This window comes from Budorcas taxicolor, chromosome 13 (assembly GCF_023091745.1).
Source record: "Budorcas taxicolor isolate Tak-1 chromosome 13, Takin1.1, whole genome shotgun sequence".
NCBI lineage: Eukaryota > Metazoa > Chordata > Mammalia > Artiodactyla > Bovidae > Budorcas > Budorcas taxicolor.
Genome location: NC_068922.1, coordinates 57,677,758 through 57,704,402, shown reverse-complemented (window position 1 = coordinate 57,704,402; position 26,645 = coordinate 57,677,758). Strand labels below are relative to the sequence as shown.

At 45.1% G+C, this 26,645-nt stretch overlaps 1 protein-coding gene across 1 annotated transcript in view; it reads right to left on the bottom strand.

The window, feature by feature from the left end:
* The window catches only part of APCDD1L (APC down-regulated 1 like), a 47,537-nt gene that overhangs the window by 6,624 nt on the left and 14,268 nt on the right, over positions 1-26,645 (bottom strand). The window contains exon 2 of the mRNA XM_052651340.1: positions 719-845. Within this exon, the coding sequence (XP_052507300.1) occupies positions 719-845 (127 nt within the window). The remainder of the gene's footprint in view (positions 1-718; positions 846-26,645) is intronic.

The following is a 26,645-nucleotide window of genomic DNA, read 5'->3' as shown; positions in this document are numbered from 1 at the left end:
CTGCTCCCAGAAAGCAGCAGACCCTATCTGAAGGGTACAATGGAGGACTTTCTAGGAAGAAAATATCAGAAGCTTCTAGAACTATCTGGAATGCTGTTGTCCCAGGGCAAGAACAGCCTGCAGCCAGCCCCCTTCCTCCCCATGTTCTGTCTCACAGTGACCCTGGCCCGTGATGCCTGAATTCCACCTGGCCCATGGACCCAAGATGGGGGCAGAGCCTGGGAATACATCCAGAGCAACTTTGCAGATCTCAAGTCCCCACCCACCCCAGGGAGCTGCTAACAGATGTTTGTCAGTGGAATTTTCCCCCTGACCTCAGGAGTGCATGGAGGATGTGCAAAGTCCAGTCCTTGACCCCAGAGTGGGACTGGCCCAAGGGGATGGTGGGTGAGGACGCTGCCTGCCTTCTCTCTGACCCTGGGAGGGAGGACTCTCCTGGCTGCCCCACCAGTGAGGGCAGAGCGCCAAGCCCACCCCTCAGAGCAGCAGTGGGACTTCAGAAACATCAGGTGAGACTATCAGATGAAAAGGAGAATTGGGTGGATGGCTCCTTCCGGCCTCCTAGGCTCATTCTGGGGAGGGTGACAAGCAAGCCCACGCCTGGGCAGCCTCTGGACAACCGGATGAATTGTGCCCATTTCACGGATGTGAACATAGAGGTTCAGGGCAAGGTCTCCCAGCCCAGGGGCCTGTGGTCTGTATGACCCTCGGGTCTTACCCAGTGGAGATCCAGGGCCCGTCCAGGCGTGGGGGCAGCAGTGCGGTGACCGGGGCTCTGTTGGGCAGGAGCTGCTGGCAGCGTGGTTCCCAGCGCAGGCGGCCTGCCCCTGCCATCCCAGCTGCCTCTGCAGTGCAAAGCAGACAGACCCAGGTCAGCGATCTGGGCACACCCTGGTTCTCTAGCTGACTGGCACCCACCTCCTGGCTCAGGGGGCAGCAGAGAGCTAGGCAAGGGTCTGCGCCCACCTGCACCTCCTCCTGTGGCCAAGTGCCCCTGGGCAGTTGTGAAAAGGCCCTGCACCAGGGGCAGGAGGCAGCCAGGAGCCAGACAGAGGAGCCGGACAGTGGGACTGCCATCCTCTCCCCTATGAGCCCAGGTTCAGCTTGACCTCTGCTCCCTGGAGCAGCCAGACCTGCACCTGCCCCTCACGGCCACTCCCTTCATGGTCTCTTGGTGGTGCCAGGCCCAGGCATTGTCCATCTCGACATGGGTGGACCAGGAGGGCACTGGGGTACACAGTGATGCTCAGGATGTGTGTGGTAGGGCCCGGGCTGAGGCGTGAGGCCAACAGAGGGGCAGTGGGGGTGGGGGTTGGGGGCTCAGAGGGCTCATGGAAGATGGACCCCCACCTTCTCCAGGGACCCCTCCCTCCCCTGCCAGATATGATCATCTGGTGGAGACCAGACAGGCCTGGCCAGATCTTCACTTCTAGGAGCGGCTCGGAGGTGAGAGCACCAGGCCCTTCATCTGCTAAAGAGCAGCAATTCCCTTGGAAACTGTCATCCCCACTCAGAGAGGCGGGCTTGACATGGCCCAGATGCGGGAGGCTGTAAGCTTGGTGGTGAGCAGCGTCCAAATGTTACAGCCACTGCAACCCACTGGCCCCACTCCATTGCCAGCCTTCCCAGGGTGTTTCCCCCTCCACCGCACCAGGTTCAGGAAAGGCACTCGGGCCAGGAGGCTTGGGGTCCCCTCCTTGCCCATTTGCAGCAGTCTTCCGGGGCCCCCAAGCTCTCTGCTCCCCCTTGGCCTGCCAGAATGGATTCCTCACTTTCCTGGAGGTCTGGGGTCTCCCTGGGAGACTCTTGGGTTCCCCTGGGACCAGCTGAGAAAGCTGGAATGACGCTGATGGTGACGACGACAAGAGCCAGCAGCAGCCCCTGTTAGCTGGGTACCGACTCTGAGCATCTTTATTATGTTATTTTATAAATATTTTTACACGTTAGCTCACCATCGCAATGACCCTAGGGAACGGTGTTAGTCTCGACTTCCCATGATGGGCAGAGCCAAGGGCTCAGTGAACTGGGCTCAGCTGGCCCCGGGCCTGGCCTGCCCCAGGGGATGGAGCCAGGCTTGGAGCCAGGCCGTGGGCTCTGGCCTGTCAGCTTAACTGTGGCTTCTTTTGAATCACAGGCAGGGGAAGGGGTTGAAGGGATGAATGAGTGAAAACGCTGCAGCACTGGGTCCTCGTATGTTCCTGCTGTGCCCTACACCTGATTTATGGACTTCAATCAGCCAAATAAGAGAGATGGAGACAGACAGCTGGCGCGCCAGCGCTGCGCTGTCCCCAAGGACAGGGGGCACTTGGATTGCCCCAAGGGCTGTCAGGGGCACTCCTCAGCGTAGCTCCATGCAAGGAGAGTCTTGAAAGAGTAGTTCTGTGTTCACTTGGGCACATCTAGTCTTTTGGGGACCAGAGCCAGGACGCTGAGGCGCCTGAGTTGGGCCAAACGCCCAGCAAGGCTGATTGGGAGTCTGGAGCTGAAACACACACACAAGGGTATCCACGCTTCACACCTTCTTCTTGAGCTCCCAAGAAGACATTGCTTTCACAACATGGTATTCTTTTTTTTAACTTAAAAAGATTTTAGTTTTTTTTTTTTTTTTGGACACCAAAAACATTTTGTATTTTGACATGAATCCTCAGATACTGTCTTCCCACTAAGTGTCTTTTAGTTTGTCTTGTTTTTCTGCGAAAATTTGGGATTTAATTAATTCAGGAGATGATGAGATATGGTGGAATCTCACCGTATTCCGAACATGTACACACAAAACACAAAATGGAGCCCTTCTTGGTAAAAAGCTCAGAGTGGAGCATGATACTGCCTCCTGGCCAGAGCTTCAACTTCAAGATTACAAAAAATGAAACCAACCGATGAGAAATGAACTCATGAAATGCTTCCAGTCCCAGCTTTGGAGGCTGCTTATAGATTTCTTTTCTCTCTCTCCCTCTCTTCTCCCCTACAAAAGTCTGGGCTCAGGAAACCACAACGGAAAGCAGATGGTGCCATGGGCTGGCTTGCACGACTTTTCCCAGGGACCTGATAGACCGAGTAAATGCGTGGGCCAAATTGATTTTTATCAACCATGGATTTTTAATTAACAGTGGTGTCCACTTGCCGCCATCCATTATTTACTGTTTACCCACTAATTAAAAATTATGCTGCTTTTGCACTCATAAGAGCAGGACATTTGAAATTAGATCGTGTTGTTGAAATTACCTGCAGAATGAAATCCGGAGCGTCCAATTGCTCAGACCAGACTATTGGGGTTTCAGTTCTGATGTGCTCCAGCCTGTTGTGTGATTGTGAGTCAGAATGCCAGCAGTGGGCTGCACGGCAGATATCACGTGGAGCCTGCCTGGGGCCTTAGGGAGAAGACGACTTCGGAGCCTGTCTTGAGCACCGGTACTTTGTGGTCTCGAGAGGTGGTCTCACCCCGTAACCACCCAGGAGGCAGCCGGTCGGCACCCTGATGGAGTGCTTCCACATGCCAGCCATTCCTACGGACCATCTGCAAGAGCTCCCATGGCCCAGGTTCCGTCTGTGCCCCCATTTTGCAGACAGGGAAACTGAGGTTCAGAGGGTGGAGAGTTGGCTACCCCAGGCAGGTGATTCATATTCAATTAACAAATAAAATAGGGTAAAATACACCTAACATAAACATTACCATTTTAACCACTTTAAAGCATACGATTAAAATTCAGTGGCATTTAAGATGTTCACCAGGTCATGCAAACATCAGCTCTGTCGAGTTCCAGAATCTTTTCATCACCCCGAAAGGAAGCCCTGCACACATTAGCAGTCACTCTCCACGCCTCTCTCCTCTCAAACCCTTGCAGCCACTAATCTGCTTTCTGTCTCGGTGGATTGGCCTATTTGGGGTATTTCGTAAAATAAAAAATATGTGCCCTTTTCTTATCTGCTGTTCACAACACTTCTATTAGGTGGACGTGATTATCTTCATTTTCCAGATGAAAAATGGAGTCTTGGGAGCTGGTTTACACCCAGGTGCACCGTCCTGTTTTCTTCAAAGATCATGAAAAGCGTGGGTCTGGATCAATAGGGGCGGGGGTGGGGGAGAGAAGGCGTGGGGTTCGTAGCCAGAGCAGATGGAGAAATATCAGGTCTTCAGATATCTTTCTGTTGGGGGCAAAAAGCAAAAGAAAAACACTCGCTTTTTTTTTTCTATCCTAATTGGCTTGTTCCGAGGTTCTGGGAGGTGTGCCAGGTGATTTTAGGTGCAGTGGTGAGCATTTCTTATTCCAGTGGTTACACATCGATTTTAGAGGGTGTTAAAAAGCAGCAGCAGTGGCTGTTACTGTAGCAAAATCAGGCTTTCACAGCCCACATTGCCAAAGATAAGACTGAGTTTTAAAAGGGGTTTGGTCTGCATTGGATTTTTAAAAAATTAAGTAACACTTTAAGTAAATGGTATTTAATAAGCAACTATTTAATATGCAGATGTGGTCAGTAGCCTGAAGGGGTGCACAGAATGGCAGAGGCCAAGGTTATCACCTCTCTTCCCCCCATGGCTGTGCATTCTGGAGCCTTCATAACCAAGGACAGCAAACTACAGGGCTGAAAATGGCAGGACTTTACTCTTTCCCAGTCTGGAGACCAGAAGCCTGAAATCAAGGTGTGGGCAGGGCTGCCTCTCTCTGGAGGCTCCAAGGGAGGGTCCTTCCTACCTCTTTCAGCTTCTGGGGGCCCAGGGCATCCATGGCTTGTAAGTGTATCATTTTACTCTTTCCCTCTGTCTTCACATGACTGTCTTTTCTCTGTGTGTGTCTATGTCTTTGTAGCCAAACCTCCCTCTCCTCTCTCTTATAAAGACATGAGTCACTGGGTTCGGGTCCACCCTTATCCAGTACGACTGCATCTACGTCAGCAGAGACCTTGTTTCCAAATAAGGTCACATTTACTGGTACCGTCTTTTTAGAGACACAATTCAATTCACAACCCATACCAAGCCACCCGGGCCTCCCAGCACCATAGCCTTTGTCCATTCACTTCTCTCTGCCCTCCCCTACCATGAACCTTGAATGGCTGTTACATGCTTTGTAAGGGAGCATGTGATGGCCAGAGTTCCTGTTCTCTTGGGGAGGCTGGCATTAATCAAGGAGACTCGCTCCCGATTGTAGTTTCAAAGAATCATAAGTGTCTCAAAGGAAATTTACACAATGGCCAAAAACTTCCTAATACACTTGGAGTAGCATTCCATGCTTTTCCTTAGGATCTCCAGGGCCCTTCAAAATTGGCTGTCTTCCAAGGCCATCCATAAGCTCCCACTATACTTCTCCACTGTGCGTTCCTAGGGATGAGCAGACTCTCCCGCCTCAGGGCCACTGCAGAGCTATTTCTTGGCCAGAGCACCCTCCCTCTGTTTTGAGCTGGGTGCTCTGCGCTTTCTGCAGCCTCAGCATAATTGGGATTCCTGGCAGGCTGATGTCAAACCTTCCCTTTTGCTCTTTTCTACCTCTCTTCTCACCTGTACAGCACTCATCACCTCTCTCAATTACTTACCTGCTTACTGTTGTTAATTTACTTTTATTTTCTGACTTTTCAAGTTGAGATCATTTCATACCTTATAAAAATGTTGCTGAAGCAGTAGAAAGAGCTCTACTATCCCTGATTTCCCCAAAGGTTGCCATCTTCCATAGACATAGTACAATGGTCAAAACCAAGAAATTGACATCGATCCCATGTTATGACCTAACCTACAAATTCTATACAAATATCACCAGTTGTCCCAGTAATGTTTCCTTTCTGGTCCAGAATCCAATGCAGGGTCAGACATCACATTTAGTTGTCAGGTCTTTTTGTTGTTCAGATGCAAGTCATGCCCAACTCTTTGAGACCCCATGGACTGCAGCACACTAGGCTTCCCTGTCCTTCACTATCTCCTGGAATTTACTCAGATTCATGTCCATTGAGTCAGTGATGCTATCTAACCATCTGATCCTCTATCACCCCCTTCTCCTTTAGCCTTCAGTCTTGCCCAGGATAAGGGTCTTTTCTAACGAGTCATCTTTTCGCATCAGGTGACCAAAGTATTGAAGCTTTGGCTTCAGCATCAGTTGCTCCAATGAATATGCAGAGTTGATTTCCTTTAAGATTGACTGTTTTGATCTCCTTGCTGGCCAGGGGACTCTCAAGAGTCTTCTCCAGCACCACAGTTTGAAAGCATCAATTCTTCAGCCCTCAACTTTCTTTATGGTTCAACTCTCACTTCTCTATATGACTCAGGGAAAAACCATAGCTTTGACTACATGGACCTTTGTCAGCAAAGTGATGTCTCTGCTTTCTAATATGCTGTCTAGGTCTGTCATAGCTTTTCTTCTAAGGAGCAAGTGTCTTTTAATTTCATGGCTGCAGTCACAGTCTGCAGTGATATCTCTTTAGTTCTTCAATCAGAAATGCTTCTTGAGTCTTTGTTTTTCATAAACTTGAAAACTTTTGAAGAGTACTAGCCAGTTATTTTGAAGTGTGTTCTTCAATTTAGGATTTTTGGATGTTTCTTCATGATTACACTCAGTTTACACAGTTTTGGCCCAAACCCCAAAGAGGTGATTTTGCACCCTTCTCAGGGCATTGCTTTAGGAAGCACTGGTGATATTAACTTTGACCACTCACTTAAGGAGCCATCTGTTGAACGACTATTTTTCTCTTTGTAATTAATTATCTTATGGGGATATACTTAGAGATCATGCAAATATCGTTTGTCATTATACTCCCCCTACTAATTTTAGCATCTATTGATGACCATTGATGATTCTTACTTACAAGTTAAAACTGTGGTGTTTTGCAAATGGTCATTTGCTAGTTCCACCCTTCTTTCTGAATCAATTGGTTGGGATTGTGCTATAAAGAAGCATGCTCTGTTCTCCCTGCTTATCTCTTTATTCGATTATTATTTGTATTAGTGTGAACTCAGCGATATTTGTTTTACAGGTTACAATCCATTGCTATCATTATTTCATCTGTAGCTCAAATTATCCCTGTGGCCATCGGGAGCACTATCGACTTCCTTCCTGGGTCTTTTCTACATGTATTTGTTATTTATTTGTTTGTTTGTTTTAGCATGTCCTCACTTTCTGGCACTAGATCTTCTAGGCTCATTATGTACATATTTCTCCAAGGTGTCCTGGTTCCTTTTATTGGAGAATGGTATTTAGAAACCAAGATCTGGGTGCTGGGTGCTCACTGCTACTGAGGTGTCACTCTAAGCACCCCAAGTCTCTCTTCTCTTTTTCCTTCCTTCCTTCCCTCCCTCCCTCTTTTCTTTCTCTCTTTCTCCTCCTGCCCTCCCTCCCTCCCTCCCTCCCTCTCCTCTTTCCTTCTTTTCTTCCTTTATTTCCTCTTTTCTTTCTCCCTCCTTTCCATGAGGACAGGCCCTTATCTCTCTTGTTCCCTGCCGATTCCCCAGCCCCTTAGGACAGTGTCCAATGGATGCTAAAGATCTGTTGTGTCAAGACATGGACAGCACTTAGGACAATGCCTTCACATAGTAAGCACTCAGTAAATGCTGGTTGTGGTTGCTGCTTTTAGTTGAATGGATGAATGAGTGACTCATGCTCCATGAGATCAATGCCCATAAATTCCTTGTTGACACTGCTCCCATCCCTTGGGGCTTCCCCTCCTAAAAATTGGTTGGTGATTTCCATCATGTGTGTGGCTAATGGGGTCAGGCTTGAAATGGAAGTGAAGAAAAAGAAGGCTTGCAGCTGTTGGGATCACTAAGAATCTGGCTGAGAGTAGAAGGACAGTAAGGGAGTTCCCAGCAGGAAGGGGACCCTGGTTTATCTAAGCAGGGAGAAAAGAAAGAGAAGTAGTCAAAGGGAGATTTAAGTCTGAGCCTCAAGTCCTGCTGAGAGTTTTGAGGATGGGCCAGATCTGGCATAAACACCTGATGCTAGCTCCTTGGCTTTAAAGCCTTTTTTGATCCTTGAGGCCTGCCCCGCAAAACTAGGACCCTGATACGGTTCTTCATCCCAGGGCAGGCTCCAACCTGGCTCCACAGCACTGCTCAACAGACACACACTGTGAGTCACACATTATAAAAAGCCAAACAGTAGCAGGTGCAATTAATTTTAACAATATTTTATCCAGACCCAATAGTGTCTGTAATAAATTCAACATGTATAAATACAAAAACTAGCAGTTAGATATTTTATACACTCTTTCAAACACAAGTCTTCGAAGTCGGGTGTACATTTATACTCCAGCACAGCTCAGTTTAGATGGGTCACATTTTAGGGCTCGGGGGCCATATGTGGCCAGTGGCTGCTGTACTGGATAGTACAGAGATGTCTCCATCAAATTTCACTGTATCAGAGGTTTTAAAGCTGGTTTCCGAAAACCAGAGATTTTTTTTTCAGGAGAGAAGGGGAGACCCAGTAAGTGGGACCCTGGCCTCTCAGCTTCTGTTTCAGCCCATGCCGGCCCCTCACCCTTTGCTCTGGTTTATGTCCTGGGAGGCTAATTAAGATCTGCTTTGAAAAAAGTGTTCTCTTGCTTAAAAAAAAAAATCTGAAATCCTCTGGTTTATTTCAAAATCCTGAGCTTGAGCTAATTCACCTAGAATGTCTGTACTTGGAAGCTTATGCACGTTTTCAATAAAAATCCCCACCCCAAAATAACCTCTCTTGATTAGAGGCGGCCGCCCTTTACACACTGAGAAATGCTGGCGTGCAATAGCACACAGAGGATGTTTGGCCAACAAGCTTCAGAATCCGGCTGTTGAGATGGCAGCCGTCACCGCGTTGCTACAGCAGAAGACGTGCTTTGCAAGGCAGCCACGGCACAAAAGCCACGCAAGGTTTCCATTTAAACTCCCCTGAGAAGGTCACAGATTGACATGCGGTGACAGCACCAGCAAGTCACAGAAATATGAACACAAACTTAGAAAATTCTAAGGAGCCTAAACTTCCCCCTCTGTTGTGGACGGCCAGCCCTCACACCGCTCATATGGCCCTCATTTGACCTTAATTGAATCTCATTATCCATCTGATCTGAGTGTCTTTGCCTTCAAGGCCAGTGGGAAGGGGCGTTGTGGGGGAGGGGTTGGACAGGACAGACTTTGTATTCTTGGGAAACTCATAAATAGCATGCTCTAGAAAAAGGACACTCTGCTTCCCCAGCCCTGCAGCTTCCCAGGACTGAGAAATGTACCTGCCTTTGCATGGTGAGTTTGGAGAGTTTAAAGTTGTCCTGAGGGAGCAACTTTCTGCTCCCTCAGGACATGGTCCCTCCTGAGGGAGCAGAAATCCTGCAGGGATTCCCTAGCAGAAATCTGCCTAGGAAAACAGATTCTGAGCTTCTGAGATGCAGGAGGGCCTCAGACTCAGATGTCAGTGTGTTGAAAGGCTGTGGAAGGAACGTACTTGGTTTGTCACTATCTACCCTGTTTTCCATGAAAAGTTCCATCTTGGGCTGGACCAAGCGATCGGTGGAAAAGGTGGACGTTATAGGTGCTGCCTGGAGAAGGCAACTGTTTTATTATGTTTGTGTTTCCAAAATTGAAAACATGTTGTCGAGGGGACTGGCTGACCACGTAGATCTCTCCCCAAGGCCTGTGTTGAGTGTTTCCTGCTAAGCGGAGAGAAAATGCAGGGCTCATGGGATGGGAAGGGAAGGGAGGATTTGGGAGACAGAGTCTGGCCCACCAGGCCTGGCTAATCAGCCAGGTTTTTTTTTTTTTTTTTTTTAATTTGTTTGTTTGCTTAGGAATGTTCCAGTACGAAAAACCGTTCCCATCAAAACTCCCTGAGCCCCATGATAATGCTAATCACTCCTCTCTCTGGCCGGGTCTTCTACCCGGATGAAAACTGGGAATTCCCAGCCAAGGTCCAGCTGCTTCCAAACAGCCAAGGCGTCCGGATGATTCATGGGAGCTTTTCCTCTTTCACCCAGATGTTCTGGTGTCTTGGACACATGTCCTCCTGAGCTCGACTTGAGTGCCTGTGTTCCCAGATCTGCACGTTGGCCCTGTAGATATTCATAATTTATACCAAATTTCCTGCTTCAGCCTCACCAGCACCTGCCTTCTCTCAGGGAAAAGTGGCTGACGACCCCAGGAAGAGAATGCCTGACATTTGGCCCAGAGCCTCTGGGGTGGGGTTGTCCCAGCCACTGCTGGGTGACTGCAGTGGGGAGCGAAGGGTCTTCCCAGGTGTCGATAATGGTAAAGAACCCACCTGCCAATGCAGGAGACATGAGATGTGAGTCCCATCCCTGGGTTGGGAAGATCCCCTGGAGGAGGAAATGGCAATTCGGTGATCTTGCCTGGAGAATCCCAGGGACAGAGGAGCCTGGCAGGCTATAGTCTATGGGGTCACAAAGAGCCGGACATGACTGGGCATGCATGGAGCAGATACCAAATTTGGTCGATACTCTCCACAGATCCCAACGTTCAGCCCTGTGCTTTGAGGGGAGTAATCAGTGGCGTGGGGGTGGGGTGCTGGAGCGTGAGATCTCTCCTGGCTTCTGAACCTGCCTGGGTCTCACCGAGCATTCTAGCGCTGCCCTGAGGGCTGTAGTTACAAGTCAGTGTTTGCGAAACAGAACGTGTGTCTAGAAGTCTCCAGTTGCATCGAATCCTTGTTCGCTCTCCTGGCAGAAGACTGAAGGTTCCATTGTTCTATAGGACAGGAATTTGGCAAGGCAATCACAAGGCTTTGACATGTTCAGTAAGAAAGAAGACGTTGTGTCCTCGCCGTGAAGACTCCCGCAAAGAGGCTCAGGACAAAGGACCTTGGGGAGGCACCTTGGGAAGCTTGGTTGTCCACCAGGTCTTGCCTGGAGGGGCCAAGAGTCCTCCTGTCTCACGGAAATAGGTTTCGAGGAGAGAGGAATGGAGACTGTTGGTCGCCTCTTGGGTGCCTTTGGGTCTGAGAGCGGTCCGGAGGTGCGGGGGGGTCCCGGGTCGCAGCCCCCGGCGTTGGGGGACGTACGCCACGTACGGGGCTGTTCTTGGAAGTGTCCACAAGGGGGCCCTCTTGAGCTTTGGTTGGGGCGGTTGGGCGGCCTCGGTTGAAACCCAGCACCGTCTCCTCCAGCCTCGGCGTTCAGCCGAGGGCCAGGGACTCTCTCCGCCCACCTTGGCGCTGGTGGAGAAGGAGCCCTTGGAAGGCCGACTCGGGGCCCCATGCCTTCTTCCACGTGGGGGAATCTTGGGCTTCACTCCTACCAAGAACGCATTTGCAGACCCAAGGGCGAGGGTCACGGGGTCACCAAGCTTGGCCTCCTTTGGAAGAAGTTTGCAAGGCAGAACAAACGCTCCAACTTGGAACCGTGAGAAAGGGGTCCGGGAAGCTTCATAAACAATCAAACAAACCATCCCAGCTCCTCTCGGCCTTTCCCCAAAGACGCACATGGGAGGGCCTTTGGGTCAGCCACGCTGGGAAGCATGGAGATTTTAAATGCAAGAAAATTATTGCAATTTAAGAAGTCAATTTTTCTTACATTGTGTTGAGATGGAGTTCATGGTCTCTTCCATACATTCAAAATCAGGAATTTCCCAGGAGTGTAGTTTTGTGCGAAATCCTACATCATGTTTTGAAAAACCCATTTTGTTAGGCATTACCAGATTTTATTTTTTAAAAGAAATGGTAATATTTAATTACTGCATTATTTTACTGTCTAGAAAATTAATGTGCTTTCAGAGTTTCAGGAGAAAGGTGAGCTGTAAGTCCGAACCCTATTTTTAAATTACCATACAAATAGAATCCCAAAGACGACGTAAATATTGGCTTAAGTGTTGCAGGCAAGGCACAGGAAATGCACTGGCTTCCTAAATATTAAGTAAACAGGCTTGTAATTCTCACCTTCCCTTGCCACCCTGGATCAAGGGTTCGCATCCCAGGGAGGCATCCTGGGGAGGGAGCTCCCAACTCACCCAGGGGACACAGCAGGGCTAACTGGGTGACCACAGTGGATTAAATTTTGGGCGTCTAGCTACCATACTGACAACAAGACACAGGTTTCCTGTAGCTCTAGAGTATGCAGAACCCACGTTTACTTATCTGTGGGGTCCTCATACCAAGCCTTTGGGGTAGGTCTTGGGGTTGCCCACATTTCACACACAGGGAAACAGAGGTTCCAAAAAGGAGTGCCTGAGAGTGTCTAGCTTCTGTCACACGAGTTGGTGGGTGGAAAGGCCCCAAGTCCAAACCAACTGTGTTCCCTGCAAACCCCAGGTTCTTCCAAGTTCATACACAGACCCAGGTCTCTGAGCCACATTGCACCTACCAAGTGCCCGGCCATGGGATGGCAAAGGTGCTTCGACAACGGGCTACGCGACCTTATGTTCTGCACCAGGGAGACAGAGGTTGGTGTTCTGGTCCGGTCTGCCAAGAGGAGCCTTGCTGCCTCCGTGCTCCTTGAGAGTTTTGGAGCAGGAGCGGCTTGATGGGTGGAGAGGGCCATAATGGGCCCTGGGCAGAGGCTGGAGGGGTGGGGAGGTGTGAAAAGCAAGCCGGCTGAGCAGGAAGTCATTAGTCCCCAGGCAGAGAGCACACAGAGCCGGCGAGCAGGAGGTGGAGAGGCAGGGAGCAGCAGGAGCTGCATGGAGGCTTGCCTGCCCTCACCCTGGGAGAGTGAGGAAGCCCCGGGGCGGGAGGAGAGCCAGTGGGGATTCTGAAAGGCATGCTTTCCCAAGGGCACTGTGCCCACCTGGGTGGCACAGGGGTAGGTGATGGACAGTTTACCTGTCTTATTTCGATTCAGCTTGATAACTGACACATCCAGCCTGGAGTTTCGTTAGCACGAGGCTAAAGCATACAAGGATAGATTAATTTTAAGGTGAAGGTGAAGTTGCTCAGTCGTGTCCGACTCTTTGCGACCCCGTGGACTGTAACCTACTAGGCTTCTCCGTCCATAGGATTCTCCAGGCAAGAATACTGGAGTGGATTGCCATTTCCTTCTCCAGGGGATCTTCCCGACCCAGGGATCGAACCTGGGTCTCCCGCATTGGAGGCAGACGCTTTAACCTCTGAGCAATCAGGGAAGCATAGATTAATTTTAAAAATAAGTGAAAACGAGTTAGTTGATTTGGAGAGAAAGGTTGACCCTATTATAGGACAGAAGGATCAGATGTGACCAACTGCTGTTGGTGGCTCACAGTGACAGTGGCCGGGGACCGAAGCGCTAAGGCTCTGCTGGCTTGTGGTCAGGATGGTCCAGTGTATGTGGTGGTGGTGGGGCGGCTCACGGTGACCCGTGGGAGACCACTTCAAATCCCAGCATAAAGGTGAGGCTGGGGAAGAGGGGTTCTCAGGAGGAGGTGCCAGGGCCGCTGAGATGTGGGGTGATGATAGGGAGGAGGGAGTGTGGCTCTGTGGGTTCCCAGCTGGGAAACGGGTCTGAGGGTCCATTCCTGAGAAGGGAGCCTGGGGAGAGTTCCATTTCGGGTGTGTGTCATTTGAGGAGCCGACAGGGCATCCAGGAAGAGCCAGCCATGAGGAGCTGGCTCGGCCACACACCTGTCCACAGCACATACATGGGGCGAAGACAGAGGTCACGTTAGCCGGAGGCAGAGTCCCAGGGCAAGCCGCCCTGCTGGAAGGGCCAGGCAGGGGCCAAGGAGCCCCCACTCCTGCCCCATCCCTGCCGGAGATGCAGAAGCGCCGGGAGCAGGTTGTGTATGAGTAGGGTGGCAGATACAACACGAGACACTCACTTATACTTGATATCCAGACACAAAAAAAGCTTTAGCATCAATGTCTCAGTGATTGTACTGATGAGTGTAGGGGTTTGGAGAAGAGAGAAGACCAAAGGGATAGATTGAGTTTTATGGCTTAATTATTATTTTTATATAAGTTCTTCCATGCCCTCCACAGGGCAAAAAACAAATAGATAAATAAATCAGAAGATACAGAAAAGCATGAAGGTGATGTAAAAGCTCACCCACATAACCTCACACAGAACACACTGCCATTAACCTGCTGGTACGCAGGTGACTCCCTGAATTCTAGCGTCTGGGTTATCAAGAGAGCTGAGCACAGGGACCCTGGTCCCCTTTGATCCTCTACCACAATATCTGGCCCATGGCAGGCGCACAATACATTTTTCCTGAATGAATGAATAAATCGTTCTAGACTTTTCTTTTCGCACACATGTATGCATATTCAAAATATATATATGGAAGTGAAGTGAAAATGAAAGTCACTCAGTTGTGTCTGACTCTTTGGGACCCCATGGACTATACAGTCCATGGAATTCTCTAGGCCAGACCCACTGGAGTGGGTATCCTTTCCCTTCTACAGGGAATTTTCCCAATCTGGGGATTGAACCCAGGTCTCCTGAATTACAGGCAGATTCTTTACCAGCTGAGCCACAAGGGAAGCCTAAGAATACTGGAGTGGGTAGCCTATTCCTTCTCCAGCAGATTGTCCTGACTCAGGAATTGAACCAGGATCTCCTGCATTGCAGGTGGATTCTTTACCAACTGAGCTATCAGGGAAACATTTATATATATATATATGTTTTCATATATATATATATATTTTTTCATATTATATATATGAAACAAAATAGGACCATACTATGTGTATTATATGAAATCTATGTTTTTAAATTAATGATGGATTTTGGAAATCTTTGAGGAAGGCTGGCCTTTTAGGACTGGAGGGAATTTGAAGGAAGTCTTTGAAGGAAGAATCTGAAGAAATGATGAAATGGCACAAACAGAAGAGGTAATAACCAGGGAAAGTGGTGTCCTAATCAAGAAGAGTCCAATAAAAACAGGCTAAACTCTTCAAACAAAACAATATGTGGCTTGCAGCGGAATTTTCAAGATGTATAAAAAAGGTGTAAAATGGAAAGTGAAAGTTGCTTTCTACCCTGAAGCCCTGGTTGCTCCCTCCAAAGTGAATCATTTTAACAGTTTCTTGTGCATCCTCCCAGAAAATGCATTCATGCCAATTTCTGTATATAAATGTAAATTTTTTTTATTTGGCTGTTAATTTTTTTTTTATGAATGCAATCTTCCTATACACATCGTTCTGCATTTTGCTTTCTACACTTAAATTATTGGGGCTATCTTTCCATCTTGGCCTTCTCTCTTTGTGGAAAAGACAAAACAATACTCCATTATATAGATGAATCTTGATTTAGTTAACCAATCCTCTGCAGATAGTTATTTAGATTGTGGTCAATTTTTTTTTTAAATACAACAACATGTTGGACATCCTTTTAATATATCTTGGTATAAATTTTATGGGTGTCTTTTAGAGAAATTCCAAACAAATTTGTATGTGCATTTAACATGTTGATGGGATTTGACCAAATTGCCCTTTAAAAATGCCATTTCAATTTACCTTCCATCAGTGGTATATGAAAGTATCCATGTCCTTAACACATTTGACCACACTGGATATTATCAGATTTTTCCCTTTTTGCAAATCTAACATATGAACAGTGGAAGAGAAATTAGAAGCTAATGAAAGTTTGTGGCCAAACACATATTTGTGTGTGTGTGTGATTATAAAATACTGCTAAATAAAGGGGCACAGGTTAATAAGCAGTTACTCCACTAATATGGATTCATACCCTTATGCTTATTTGTATTGCCACCACTCTGGGTAAAGCCATCATTTCTCACCTGAATTTAGGGGAGCCTCTGAGTTCCCTGGTCCCCTGAATGAGCTGAAGTGGGACCTGTGGAGACTCTACGGAGGGCAGAAGCCAACGTCAGCACTGAGGGGCAGGGAACCAGGACTTACAGGGTTGTTGGTGCCCCTTGACACTTAGGAGAAGTAAATATGAATACTCTCCTGTGGAAAGCATGATCATTTTAGGTTCCAAAATTTTCCATGATGTCCCAGATAAAGATCACCAAATACATAGTAAACAACCCACTATGGAGTAAGAGTTAGCAGAAAGAAAAGGCTAACATACCAAGAGCTTCAGATATTGGAGTTACTATCACATAATAAGGAAAAGTATGTATGAAATATTTAATGAAGTAAAATATGGAATTAAAAAAATGAACAACAGACATGAACCTATAGAAACGACCAGATTCAAAAAGAATCAAATGGAACTTTAAGAAATAAAATAATGTACTTGTTGGTATAAAAACTTAGTACTTAGATCATGGGGTAGATTAGATACTGTTGGAAAAGGAATTAGTGGACTGGAAAATAGAAGTAAAGAAATTAACCAAAATTCAGGAAAGAAAGAGAGGGGGCTGAACACTTTAAAAGGCTTTACTAGACATAGCAGCTATAATGAGAAAGCCTAAATAATATGTCCTGGAAGGAGAGAAAAGAAAGTTATAGAACAAGCAATAGGGAAAGGAAAAAAATGTCTCAATATTTTCTAGAAGTGATAAAAGAAACCAAATCATTGGTACCCAGAAGGACAGTGAATACTAAGCAGGATTAATAAAAACAAATCAACACTTGAATCTGCAGAATACCGAAGAGAAGAAAAGAGCCATCAATCTAGATTCTTTTTTCTCCAGTTCAGTTCAGTCACTCAGTTGTGTCCGACTCTTTGTGACCCCATGAATCGCAGCACACCAGGCCTCCCTGTCCATCACCAACTCCTGGAGTTCACACAAACTCTTCTCCATTGAGTTGGTGATGCCATCCAGCCATCTCATCCTCAGTCGTCCCCTTCTCCTCCTGCCCTCAATCCCTCCCAGCATCAGAGTCTCTTCCAATGTGTCAACTCTTCACATCAGGTGGCCAAAGTATTGGAGTTTCAGCTTTAGCATTAGTCCTTCCAATGAACACCCAGGACTGATCTCCTTCAGAATAGACAGGTTGGATCTCCTTGCAGTCCAAGGGACTCTCAAGAGTCTTCTCCAACACCACAGCTCAAAAGCATCAATTCTTCGGGGCTCAGCTTTCTTCACAGTCCAACTCTCACATCCATACATGACCACTGGGAAAACCATAGCCTTGACTAGATGGACCTTTGTTGGCAAAGTAATGTCTCTGCTTTTCAATATGCTATCTAGGTTGGTCATAACTTTGCTTCCAAGGAGTAAGCATCTTTTAATTTCATGGCTGCAATCACCATCTGCAGTGATTTTGGAGCCCAAAAAAGAAAGTCTGACACTGTTTCCACTGTTTCCCCATCTATTTGCCATGAAGTGATGGGACCAGATGCCATGATCTTAGCGTTTCAAATGTTGAGCTTTAAGCCAACTTTTTCACTCTCCACTTTCACTTTCATCAAGAGGCTTTTTAGTTCCTCTTCACTTTCTGCCATAAGGGTGGTATCATCTGCATATCTGAGGTTATTGATATTTCTCCCGGCAATCTTGATTCCACCTTGTGCTTCTTCCAGCCTAGTGTTTCTCATGATGTACTCTGCATAGAAGTTAAATAAGCAGGGTGACAATATACAGCCTTGATGTACTCCTTTTCCTATTTGAAACCAGTCTGTTGTTCCATGTCCAGTTCTAACTGTTGCTTCCTGACCTGCATATAGGTTTCTCAAGAGGCAGATCAAGTGGTCTGGTATTCCCATCTCTTTCAGAATTTTCCACAGTTTATTGTGATCCACACAGTCAAAGGCTTTGGCATAGTCAATAAAGCAGAAATAGATGTTTTTCTGGAACTCTCTTGCTTTTTCCATGATCCAGTGGATGTTGGCAATTTGGTCTCTGGTTCCTCTGCCTTTTCTAAAACCAGCTTGAATATCTGGAAGTTCACGGTTCACGTATTGCTAAAGCCTGGCTTGGAGAATTTTGATCATTACTTTACTAGCGTGTGAGATGAGTGCAATTGTATGGTAGGTTGAACATTCTTTGGCATTGCCCTTCTTTGGGATTGGAATGAAAACTGACCTTTTCCAGTCCTGTGGCCACTGCTGAGTTTTCCAAATTTGCTGGCATATTGAGTGCAGCACTTCCACACCATCATCTTTCAGGATTTGAAATAGCTCAACTGGATTCCATCACCTCCACTAGCTTTGTTTGTAGTGATGCTTTCTAAGGCCCACTTGACTTCACATTCCAGGATGTCTTGCTCTAGGTGAGTGATCACACCATCGTGATTATCTTGGTTGTGAAGATCTTTTTTGGACCCTGCCAAACAACCTTTCAAGATTAAGGATGAAACAAAGACACTTTCAGATAAACAATACTAAGAATGTTTATGACTGCATGAAATGATCTTCTATGCAAAGGAATTTATGATGAAGGAAGGTCTGATTTTTAAGAAGATATAATGAACAAAGAACTTGAAAATGTTGTAAATCTGAAAAAAAAACTGAATAAACTGATGATCTGTAATTTTGTGTGGTTAAAAAAAGGATATCAACAAAATTACTGGAAAATAGTAACATGTAATTTGGAGAAGAAATGATCAGGTTAATGTTCTAAATTCCTTGTACTATCAGGAAAAAGATTAAGATATTAAGATGCTATAATTTCAGAAGTAGCCACTAAAATAATAAATAGTATTATATAGCTTCTAAATTGGAAGAAAGAAAAAATGGTATAAACAGAACCCAACCGTATTAAAAAAAAAACCTAAAACCCTTGTTTAAAGAAAATAGGGGAAAAAAACATATAAAGCACAATTTTTTGAAAACTAAATATGATAAAATAAATCTCATTTACTAACCTCTTAACAGACACTATTAAATTGGATGTTTAAAACTCCTGCTTTATTTTATTTATATACTTGATGTGTAAAGACACAGAAAGGTTGAAAGTAACAGAATTGAGAGTCCTTACCAAATACAAAATAAAAGGAAACTGATATCAGATAAAATAGGATTACTAGAAAAAGCATTGTTAAGGATAGCGATCACTCCATAAAAGATCCAATCTTCCAGGAAGATATGGCTATAAAACAGCATCAAAATACACAAAGCAAAAATTGCTACAGATATAGGGAAACAGTGAGAAATCCATCATCTTAATGAAAGATTTTAGCACAGCTCTTTCAATTATGAGGTCTAGCAGACAAGAGTAGTAATGTTATGATACATAAGACTTAAAAAAGCACAACAAACATAATTCATTTTATACAGATGTGTGTACAGTGCACATATACATGTATCTGTGCACATTTGTATGTATTGTTTAAATGTATATATGCAATTATTACTGTGCCAAGCAATTAGAGAATGTACCTTTTTTTTTTGAGCACACATGGAACATTTACAGAAGCTGACCCATATGAGGCCACAGAATGTCTCAACAAATTCAAAGGACTGGTATCATACAGGTGACACTTCTATAACCAAAATAAAATAAGAATCATAAATAAAAACAATTTTAAAAATCTGTGTTTGTAAATTTAAAATACTTCTGAAACACTCAGACATCAATTAAGAAATACAACTAAAATAAAGAAATAGAGCTTAGAACTGAGCAAAAAGAGAAAACAGTCCCTATAAAAACACATTTCATATGTGGAGAAAGCAAGTTTTCAAAGTAAGCTTATAGGCTTATACTTAAAAGAAGAAAGTCTCCAAGTTAAAGATATTTATCCAACTGAAAGAGGTAGAACACAAAAAGTAGGGTAACTCCAAAGAAAAATAAAGGAAAGAGATAATCATAATAAAAAAAGAAAGCAGATATTGATAAAATAGAAAACAGACAATCAACAAGGCTCAAGTTCATTCTCTAAAATCCTTAATAAATGGGAATCATCTCTGGTAAGACTGATCATAAAAAGAAAGAAAGAGCAGCATAGTGGCTGGGTGGGGAGAGATGAGAGGGAAATTAATAACACTGGGAGGGGACATAACTACAGACCCTGCAGCAATATTGAAAATAAGCTTCTGATCCAACAACAATATAAATCATCTATATCTCATTAAAAGAATCCATGATCTAGTATTTATACATACTGGTATATATACATGGATAGTTCTATAACTGAGAAATTGAACAGTAATTTACCACTATCCCCCAAATAAACAGAAGACCCAGGCTAGGGTGTTTGTACAAAAGAGTTCCACTAAAGGCTAAAGAAGCAGATCATTCTGATGTTACATAATCTCCTGCAAAGAGCAGGAGGAAAGGGCAGCCCCAAGCTCCTCTGTGGTCCTTCGTCCACACAGGGCAGATCCAGGTTTTGTGAAGCCTGAAGTTTATTCAATTTGCAAGACCCTCTGAAGAAAAGGGGTGCAAATTTATACAAAAATTCAAAATTGCCGTAAAAGTACATATTGATTGAAAATGAGAAAAAAATCATGTGAGATTACAAATGTTATACAGTTGACAAATGTTAAACTAGGATCATGGCATCTGGCCCCATCACTTCATGGCAAATAGATGGGGAAACAGTGGAAACAGTGTCAGATTTTATTTTGGGGGGCTCCAAAATCACTGCAGATGGTGATTGCAGCCATGAAATTAAAAGACGCTTACTCCTTGGAAGGAAAGTTATGACCAACCTAGATAGCATATTGAAAAGCAGAGACATTACTTTGCCAACAAAGGTCCATCTAGTCAAGGCTATGGTTTTCCCAGTGGTCATGTATGGATGTGAGAGCTGGACTGTGAAGAAGGCTGAGCGCCAAAGAATTGATGCTTTTGAGCTGTGGTGTTGGAGAAGACTCTTGAGAGTCCCTTGGACTGCAAGGAGATCCAACAAGTCCATTCTAAGGGAGATCAGTCCTGGGTGTTCATTGGAAGGACTAATGCTAAAGCTGAAACTCCAATACTTTGGCCACCTGATGTGAAGAGTTGACACATTGGAAGAGACTCTGATGCTGGGAGGGATTGAGGGCAGGAGGAGAAGGGGACGACTGAGGATGAGATGGCTGGATGGCATCACCAACTCAATGGAAAAGAGTTTGTGTGAACTCCAGGAGTTGGTGATGGACAGGGAGGTCTGGTGTGCTGCTGCAATTCATGGGGTCACAAAGAGTCAGACACAACTGAGCGACTGAACTGAACTGAACTGAATACACATTACAAAACCCAGAACATACTATTTTCGTTAATCAATGACTTGAATCTTCTGCAGCCATTTCTTCCTGTGTCTTCTGGGTTGTTCAGGCTTCGATTCCCTCTTTATATGACAAAGACTTTGAATTTTCATTCTTTATGGGAAGAGTGGAAAGGCCACTCAGTCTTTCTTTTGTTTTTGTTGGCTGAACGTATTTTTGGCTATTGATAGTTTAGAAATGTTTCTTTTTAGCTTCACAGCTCTTTATAATAGCAAACATTTTCCAGGTTGTTATCAAACTTTGGAAAACCCTAACCTCTGTTAAGCTGCTTTCACCTACAGGCTAGGAGATATGAAGTAACATTTCCTAGACTAGCCCCAGCTCTGGGTGGCTCATGCCTTATCTCTCCTCCACCCTTGAACTTCTGATGCCAGAGGACAAATTCACACATGCCTTCATGTCCTCACAGTGGGAAGGGACTCCAGTGAGAGGCACGTCTTCTTGGAAGCCAGCCTCCCCACATGCTCAGCCAGCTATAACTACACAGGGGAGTGGCTTTGAGACACATGGACACATCTCACTAAGTAAAAGAATCTCCAGCTCAACTTCTCCTTAAGCTGATGCCTGAGTGCCTGTGGTCACTGCAACACTTTACAGCAGGAGGCAGGGATGGAAGGTAGTCGGGGGGTAAAAGGACTGACCAGGGAAAGAAAAGGAAGAGACTGTCTCCTAAGTGACTCATGTTCACAGAGCTTACATAGTTTTTGCAGACATAGTTCCAATGTCTGCAAACACTGATGTCCACATGAAGATATGTGGGGTCTTGCTTCTCCTGGAGTCCTTGCTTCTGGGGTCCTGCTTCTCCTCCTGGTTTTGGAAAGGACACTAAGGAGAGAGAGACCCTGAAGCCTTTTGAGGACAGTGTGAGGAATGAAAATTAAGAATGATGTGAAAAAGGAAAGTTACAGGACAGCCTCATTGATGGACCTGGTTGCAAAAGTCCTAAATTAACTATTAGCAGGGGACTTCCCTGGTGGTCCAGTGCTTAAGAATCTGTCTTACAGTGCAGGTGATGCGGGTTCAATCCCTGATCAGGGAACTAAGATCCCATAGGCTGCAGAGGCAACCAAGCCCACGTGCCACCAGAAAAGATCCCATGCAACGAAGACCTGAGGCGGAAAAATAGACAAATAAATATTTTTTAAAAATTAGCAACTGAAATACATAGTATATAAGAAGATCATGCATTATGTCCATGTTGGGGTCTATTGCAATGTGTTTAATGTTAGAAAAATCTATAAATGTCATTCACCACGTTCCCACAGGACCAGAAACACCATGTGATATGACTTATAGATGCAGGAAAGTCAGTTCAGTTCAGTCACTCAGTCATGTCCAACTCTCTGAGACCCCATGGACTGCAGCACGCCAGGCCTCCCTGTCTATCACCAACCCCTGGAGCTTACTCAAACTCATGTCCATTGAATCGGTGATGCCATCCAACCATCTCATCCTCTGTTGTCCCCTTCTGCCGCCTTCAATCTTTCCCACCATCAGGTCTTTTCAAATGAGTCAGCTCTTCGCATCAGGTGCCAAAGTATTAGAGTTTCAGCTTCAGCATCAGTCCTTCCAATGAATATTCAGGACCGATTTCCTTTAGGATGGACTAGTTGGATCTCCTTGGGTCCAAGGGACTCTCAAGAGTCTTCTCTAAAACCACAGTTCAAAAGCATCAACTCTTTGGCACTCAGCATGCAGGAAAACTTGTGATAAAATTCCACACCTCTTCACAATAAAAAAAAAAACCTTATCAAAAGATATCCTTATGCTGATTAAGGGCATTACCCTAATATCTCTTAATTGTAAGCAAGCTCCGGGAGTTGGTGATAGACAGGAAAGCCTGGTGTGTGCAATCCATGGGGTCGCAAAGTGTCGGACACGACTGAGCGACTGAACTGAACTGAACTGAATAGTAAAACACTGGCCAGCTGGGATCAGAAATGAGATGACATCACGGTGGATGCCAATTACTCTCAACATTTACTGAAGTAGGAAGGATAAAAAAAAGAAATAAAAGATTTAAGGATTAAATAAGAAATAACATGGTCACTATTTGTGGATGATATGATTATCTTAGAATAGAAGTCAAAATCTGCAGAAAAATGATGGGAAACAGCAAGTGTGTTTAGCAAGATCCCTGAATAAATTAAATCAATGTAAAAAAAAGTTGATTACATTCTATAACAGCAAGAAAGAGATGGAGGGGGCAGATACCATTTATAATAGTAATAAAAATATAAGGTACCTAGGACTACATCTCATAAAGATATGCAAGACATATTTGGAGAAAATTATAAAAACACATTGATAGATATTAAAGAAGATAGAAATGTTATATTCATGGGTAGGAAATATTGAGATGTCTGTCCTCTGAAAACTGATCCATAGACACAATGGATTCAGATCAGACTCCCAATAGGTTATTCTATTTTATTTTATTATTTTAGGATCTTGACGAGGTGGTTATAAAATTTATATGAAAGAGCAAAAGTGTCAGAAATTGAAGAAAAATAAATGCGGGTGTGTTGTATTAGAGATTTATAGAAAACTAGAGTAATTGGAGCATTGTACATTCTGTGAAGAGATAAACAAATTGACCAGAAGAATAGAACAGATCCCTTAGATACTGACTCATGAAATTCAGAAGATTGATAAGGGACAGGACTGCTGATCAGTGAGGATGAAGGCTATTCAATACATAGCCTTTGGTTATCCACACGGAAAATAAAAAGAAATTCTTCCCTTTCCTCACACCAAGCCCCCAAATCAATTTCCAATGGATAAAAAACTTAAATGTAAATTGTTGTTACTGTATAGTTGCTAAGTCATGTCTGACTCTTTTGCCACCCCGTAGACTGTAGCCCACCAGGCTCCTCTGCCCATGGGATTCTCCAGGCAAGAATACTGGACTGGGTTGCCATTTCCCTCTCCAGGGTATCTTCCCAACCCAGAGATTGGACCCATGTCTCCTGCATTGCAGGTGGATTCTTTGCTATTGAGCCACCAGGGAAGGCCAAGTGTAAACTGCAAAGTACTGAAACTCTCAGAAGAAAATATGGAAGAATATCTTTATGACTTCAGGGTAGGGAAGGATTTCTCAAACAAGATGCAAAACGTGTTATACCGAAAGACAAGCGAATAAATACATTAAAGTTAGGAACTCCTGTTACTCAGATAAGGGAGTGAAAGGAAGACCACCAACTAGGAGGAGACAGCTGCCACACAGAGAACCAGCAAAGAACTGATGTACAGAACGTGAAGAGGTCCCATAGATCTTAAGGAAAAACAATACGGTGGAAAAATAGGTGCAACACACAAGCCAGAATCTTACAGAAGAGAAAACAGGATGTTAAGTAAAGCTCGATAGCGACATTCCAGCCCATTAATTGTCAGGGCCATGGAAATTAAGGCCCAATGAGGTAACATTTTACACTCACGAGATGAGCAAAAATCAGGAATTCCCCAAATAGCAAGTGTAGGTAAAGATTAGTGGGAACCCTGGTGTTTTATAAAACCACTCCCATACATGAACATCATAAAAGTTAGCAATGTGAGACCAGTGGGCTTTACAAATATTTGCTGGTACTCACGGTCAGAAATCCATTTTACATCAACAAGCAGCATTCACACATGCAAATTATAGAACCGGAGGATTTAGGAAACGATATTGGTTCTTACCATGAGACAGCCATGCCTTTCTTACTGGTGCTGTTTTGTAGAACAATGTTGACAGGTTTTGTGAGAGTTTTTTCATATACTTAAACAATCTTAGGCTTCTCTTTTCATGTTTTAGCATTTTCATCATTTTTCTTTTGGTAACTGGAGCCATGTATCAAATATGGGGGAAATTTTCCCTTGTTTTAATAGTTTTGTCAATTTTTAGGCTGAAAAATGATGCCTAGAGTTTGCTTTATTATGTTGAATTAAAATCAGTATTTCTCTAAAAACAGCAGCAACAAAACAAAACATTTAAGAAAACACACAGATTAAGGCCCTCTAGTGTGATTTCCCGATGCATTAATAGATCATGACACTGATTTTATAACTCTTGCACACGTGTACCTGGTGACAAGTACAAGAATGTCTGTAACAGCTTTGCTTGTAATAGCCTAAAACTGAAAACAAATGTAACAGACCGAAGAACAGAAAGATAATCTAGACTGTTTTACATATCGGAATATAACCCAGCGGGGTGAAAAAGCATGACGGCAGCCACACAGAACACCATGCGCACACAACTTAGAGACCTAATACGGAGTGGCCAAAGCCCAGAAGCCCATGCACAGCGCGTGGTAACTTATTCAGCTCAAGAACAAGCAACAAAGGTAACAAACTTACATCCAGGGTATACATACCCTGAAAAAGGCAAGGAACAGAAAACACAAAATTCAGGAAGGAAAGAAATAGACAAGGATAAAGATACTAGGAAAGTTCCGGTTCTTGGCGTAACAGATGGGCTCACTGGTGTCTATTTGTGACCCCATGGGACTGTGGCCCACAGAGCTCCTCTGTCCATGGAATTCTCCAGGCAAGAATACTGGAGTGGCTTGCCATTCCCTTCTCCAGCAGATCTTCCCAACCCAGGAATCAAACCTGGATCTCTTGCATGCAGGCAGATTCTTTACCATCTGAGCCACCAGGGAAGCTCTACTTTTATTTTTTTGCATTAATAGTTATCAAACATTATATCATAAAAACCTATTTGTGAGCGGGTACCTATTTAAAATCCTTCCCGTTTCCGAGTCCTTCAAAACCCAGTCTTCGCCTCCAATTCCTTTCTCTTAGTTCCTCCCAGCACCTGGCACATCACACACTGATCTACTGTCAATGTTTTTTTGTAATCACACCCAGTGCTGTGACAATGTTTGTGCCTGCCTCAAATACATAAGCTGAAGCCCTGCCCCCCAGTGCAATGGCATTTGGAGGTGGGGACCTTTGGAGACATTCATTTTAGATGAGGTCATGAGGGTAGAGCCCCCAGGATGGGATTAGCCCTCTTATAAGAAGAGAAAGTCCTGAGCCCCCCGAGGACACACCAAGAAGGCAGATAGGGAAGCAGGCCTTTAGTAGATATGGAATTTGCTGGCACCTTGATCCTGGGCCTCCCAGGTTCTAGAACTGGGAGAAACACATCTGTGGTGAAGCTGCCCAGGCCATGGTAATAGCCATGTGGTAACAGCTGCCAGAAACAACTAAGACGCCCAGCTTGTACTAACCCCAGGGCTTTTGCACTGGCAGCTCCTTGGCCCAGGAATGCTCGTTTGGACCTTTCAGCTCCTTCTCATCCTTCAGCCCAGATGTCACCTCTTTAGTGACAATTTCCCCATGATCTTGTCTCAAGCCTGCCCTCCAGTTCCCTCTTTGGCCTGCAGCCCCACTTCACTGTCTCCAGAGGGAACAAGGGAGGTTCTGGTTACCACCTTCCCAGCGATGACTGCTGTTCATGCAGCACTTGGGGATCATGGGCATCTTCAGCCGACTTCTGCCTAGGGTCATGCCACTCCTGCCAGATGCATCCAAGAACGTTGGCCACTGGGACCAGCTCCATAAACTGGGGGCCCAGTGCATGCTGAAAAAGCAGGGCCCTTGTTCAGAAAGCATTAAGAATTTCAAGACTGGGAGCAGAGCGTGACACCCACTAGGCTCCATGTGTGAATGTCTACAGCTGCCCTCTTGCAGATCAGTGCGTGAAAGGGGTGTGGTCTTAAGAAGGCATG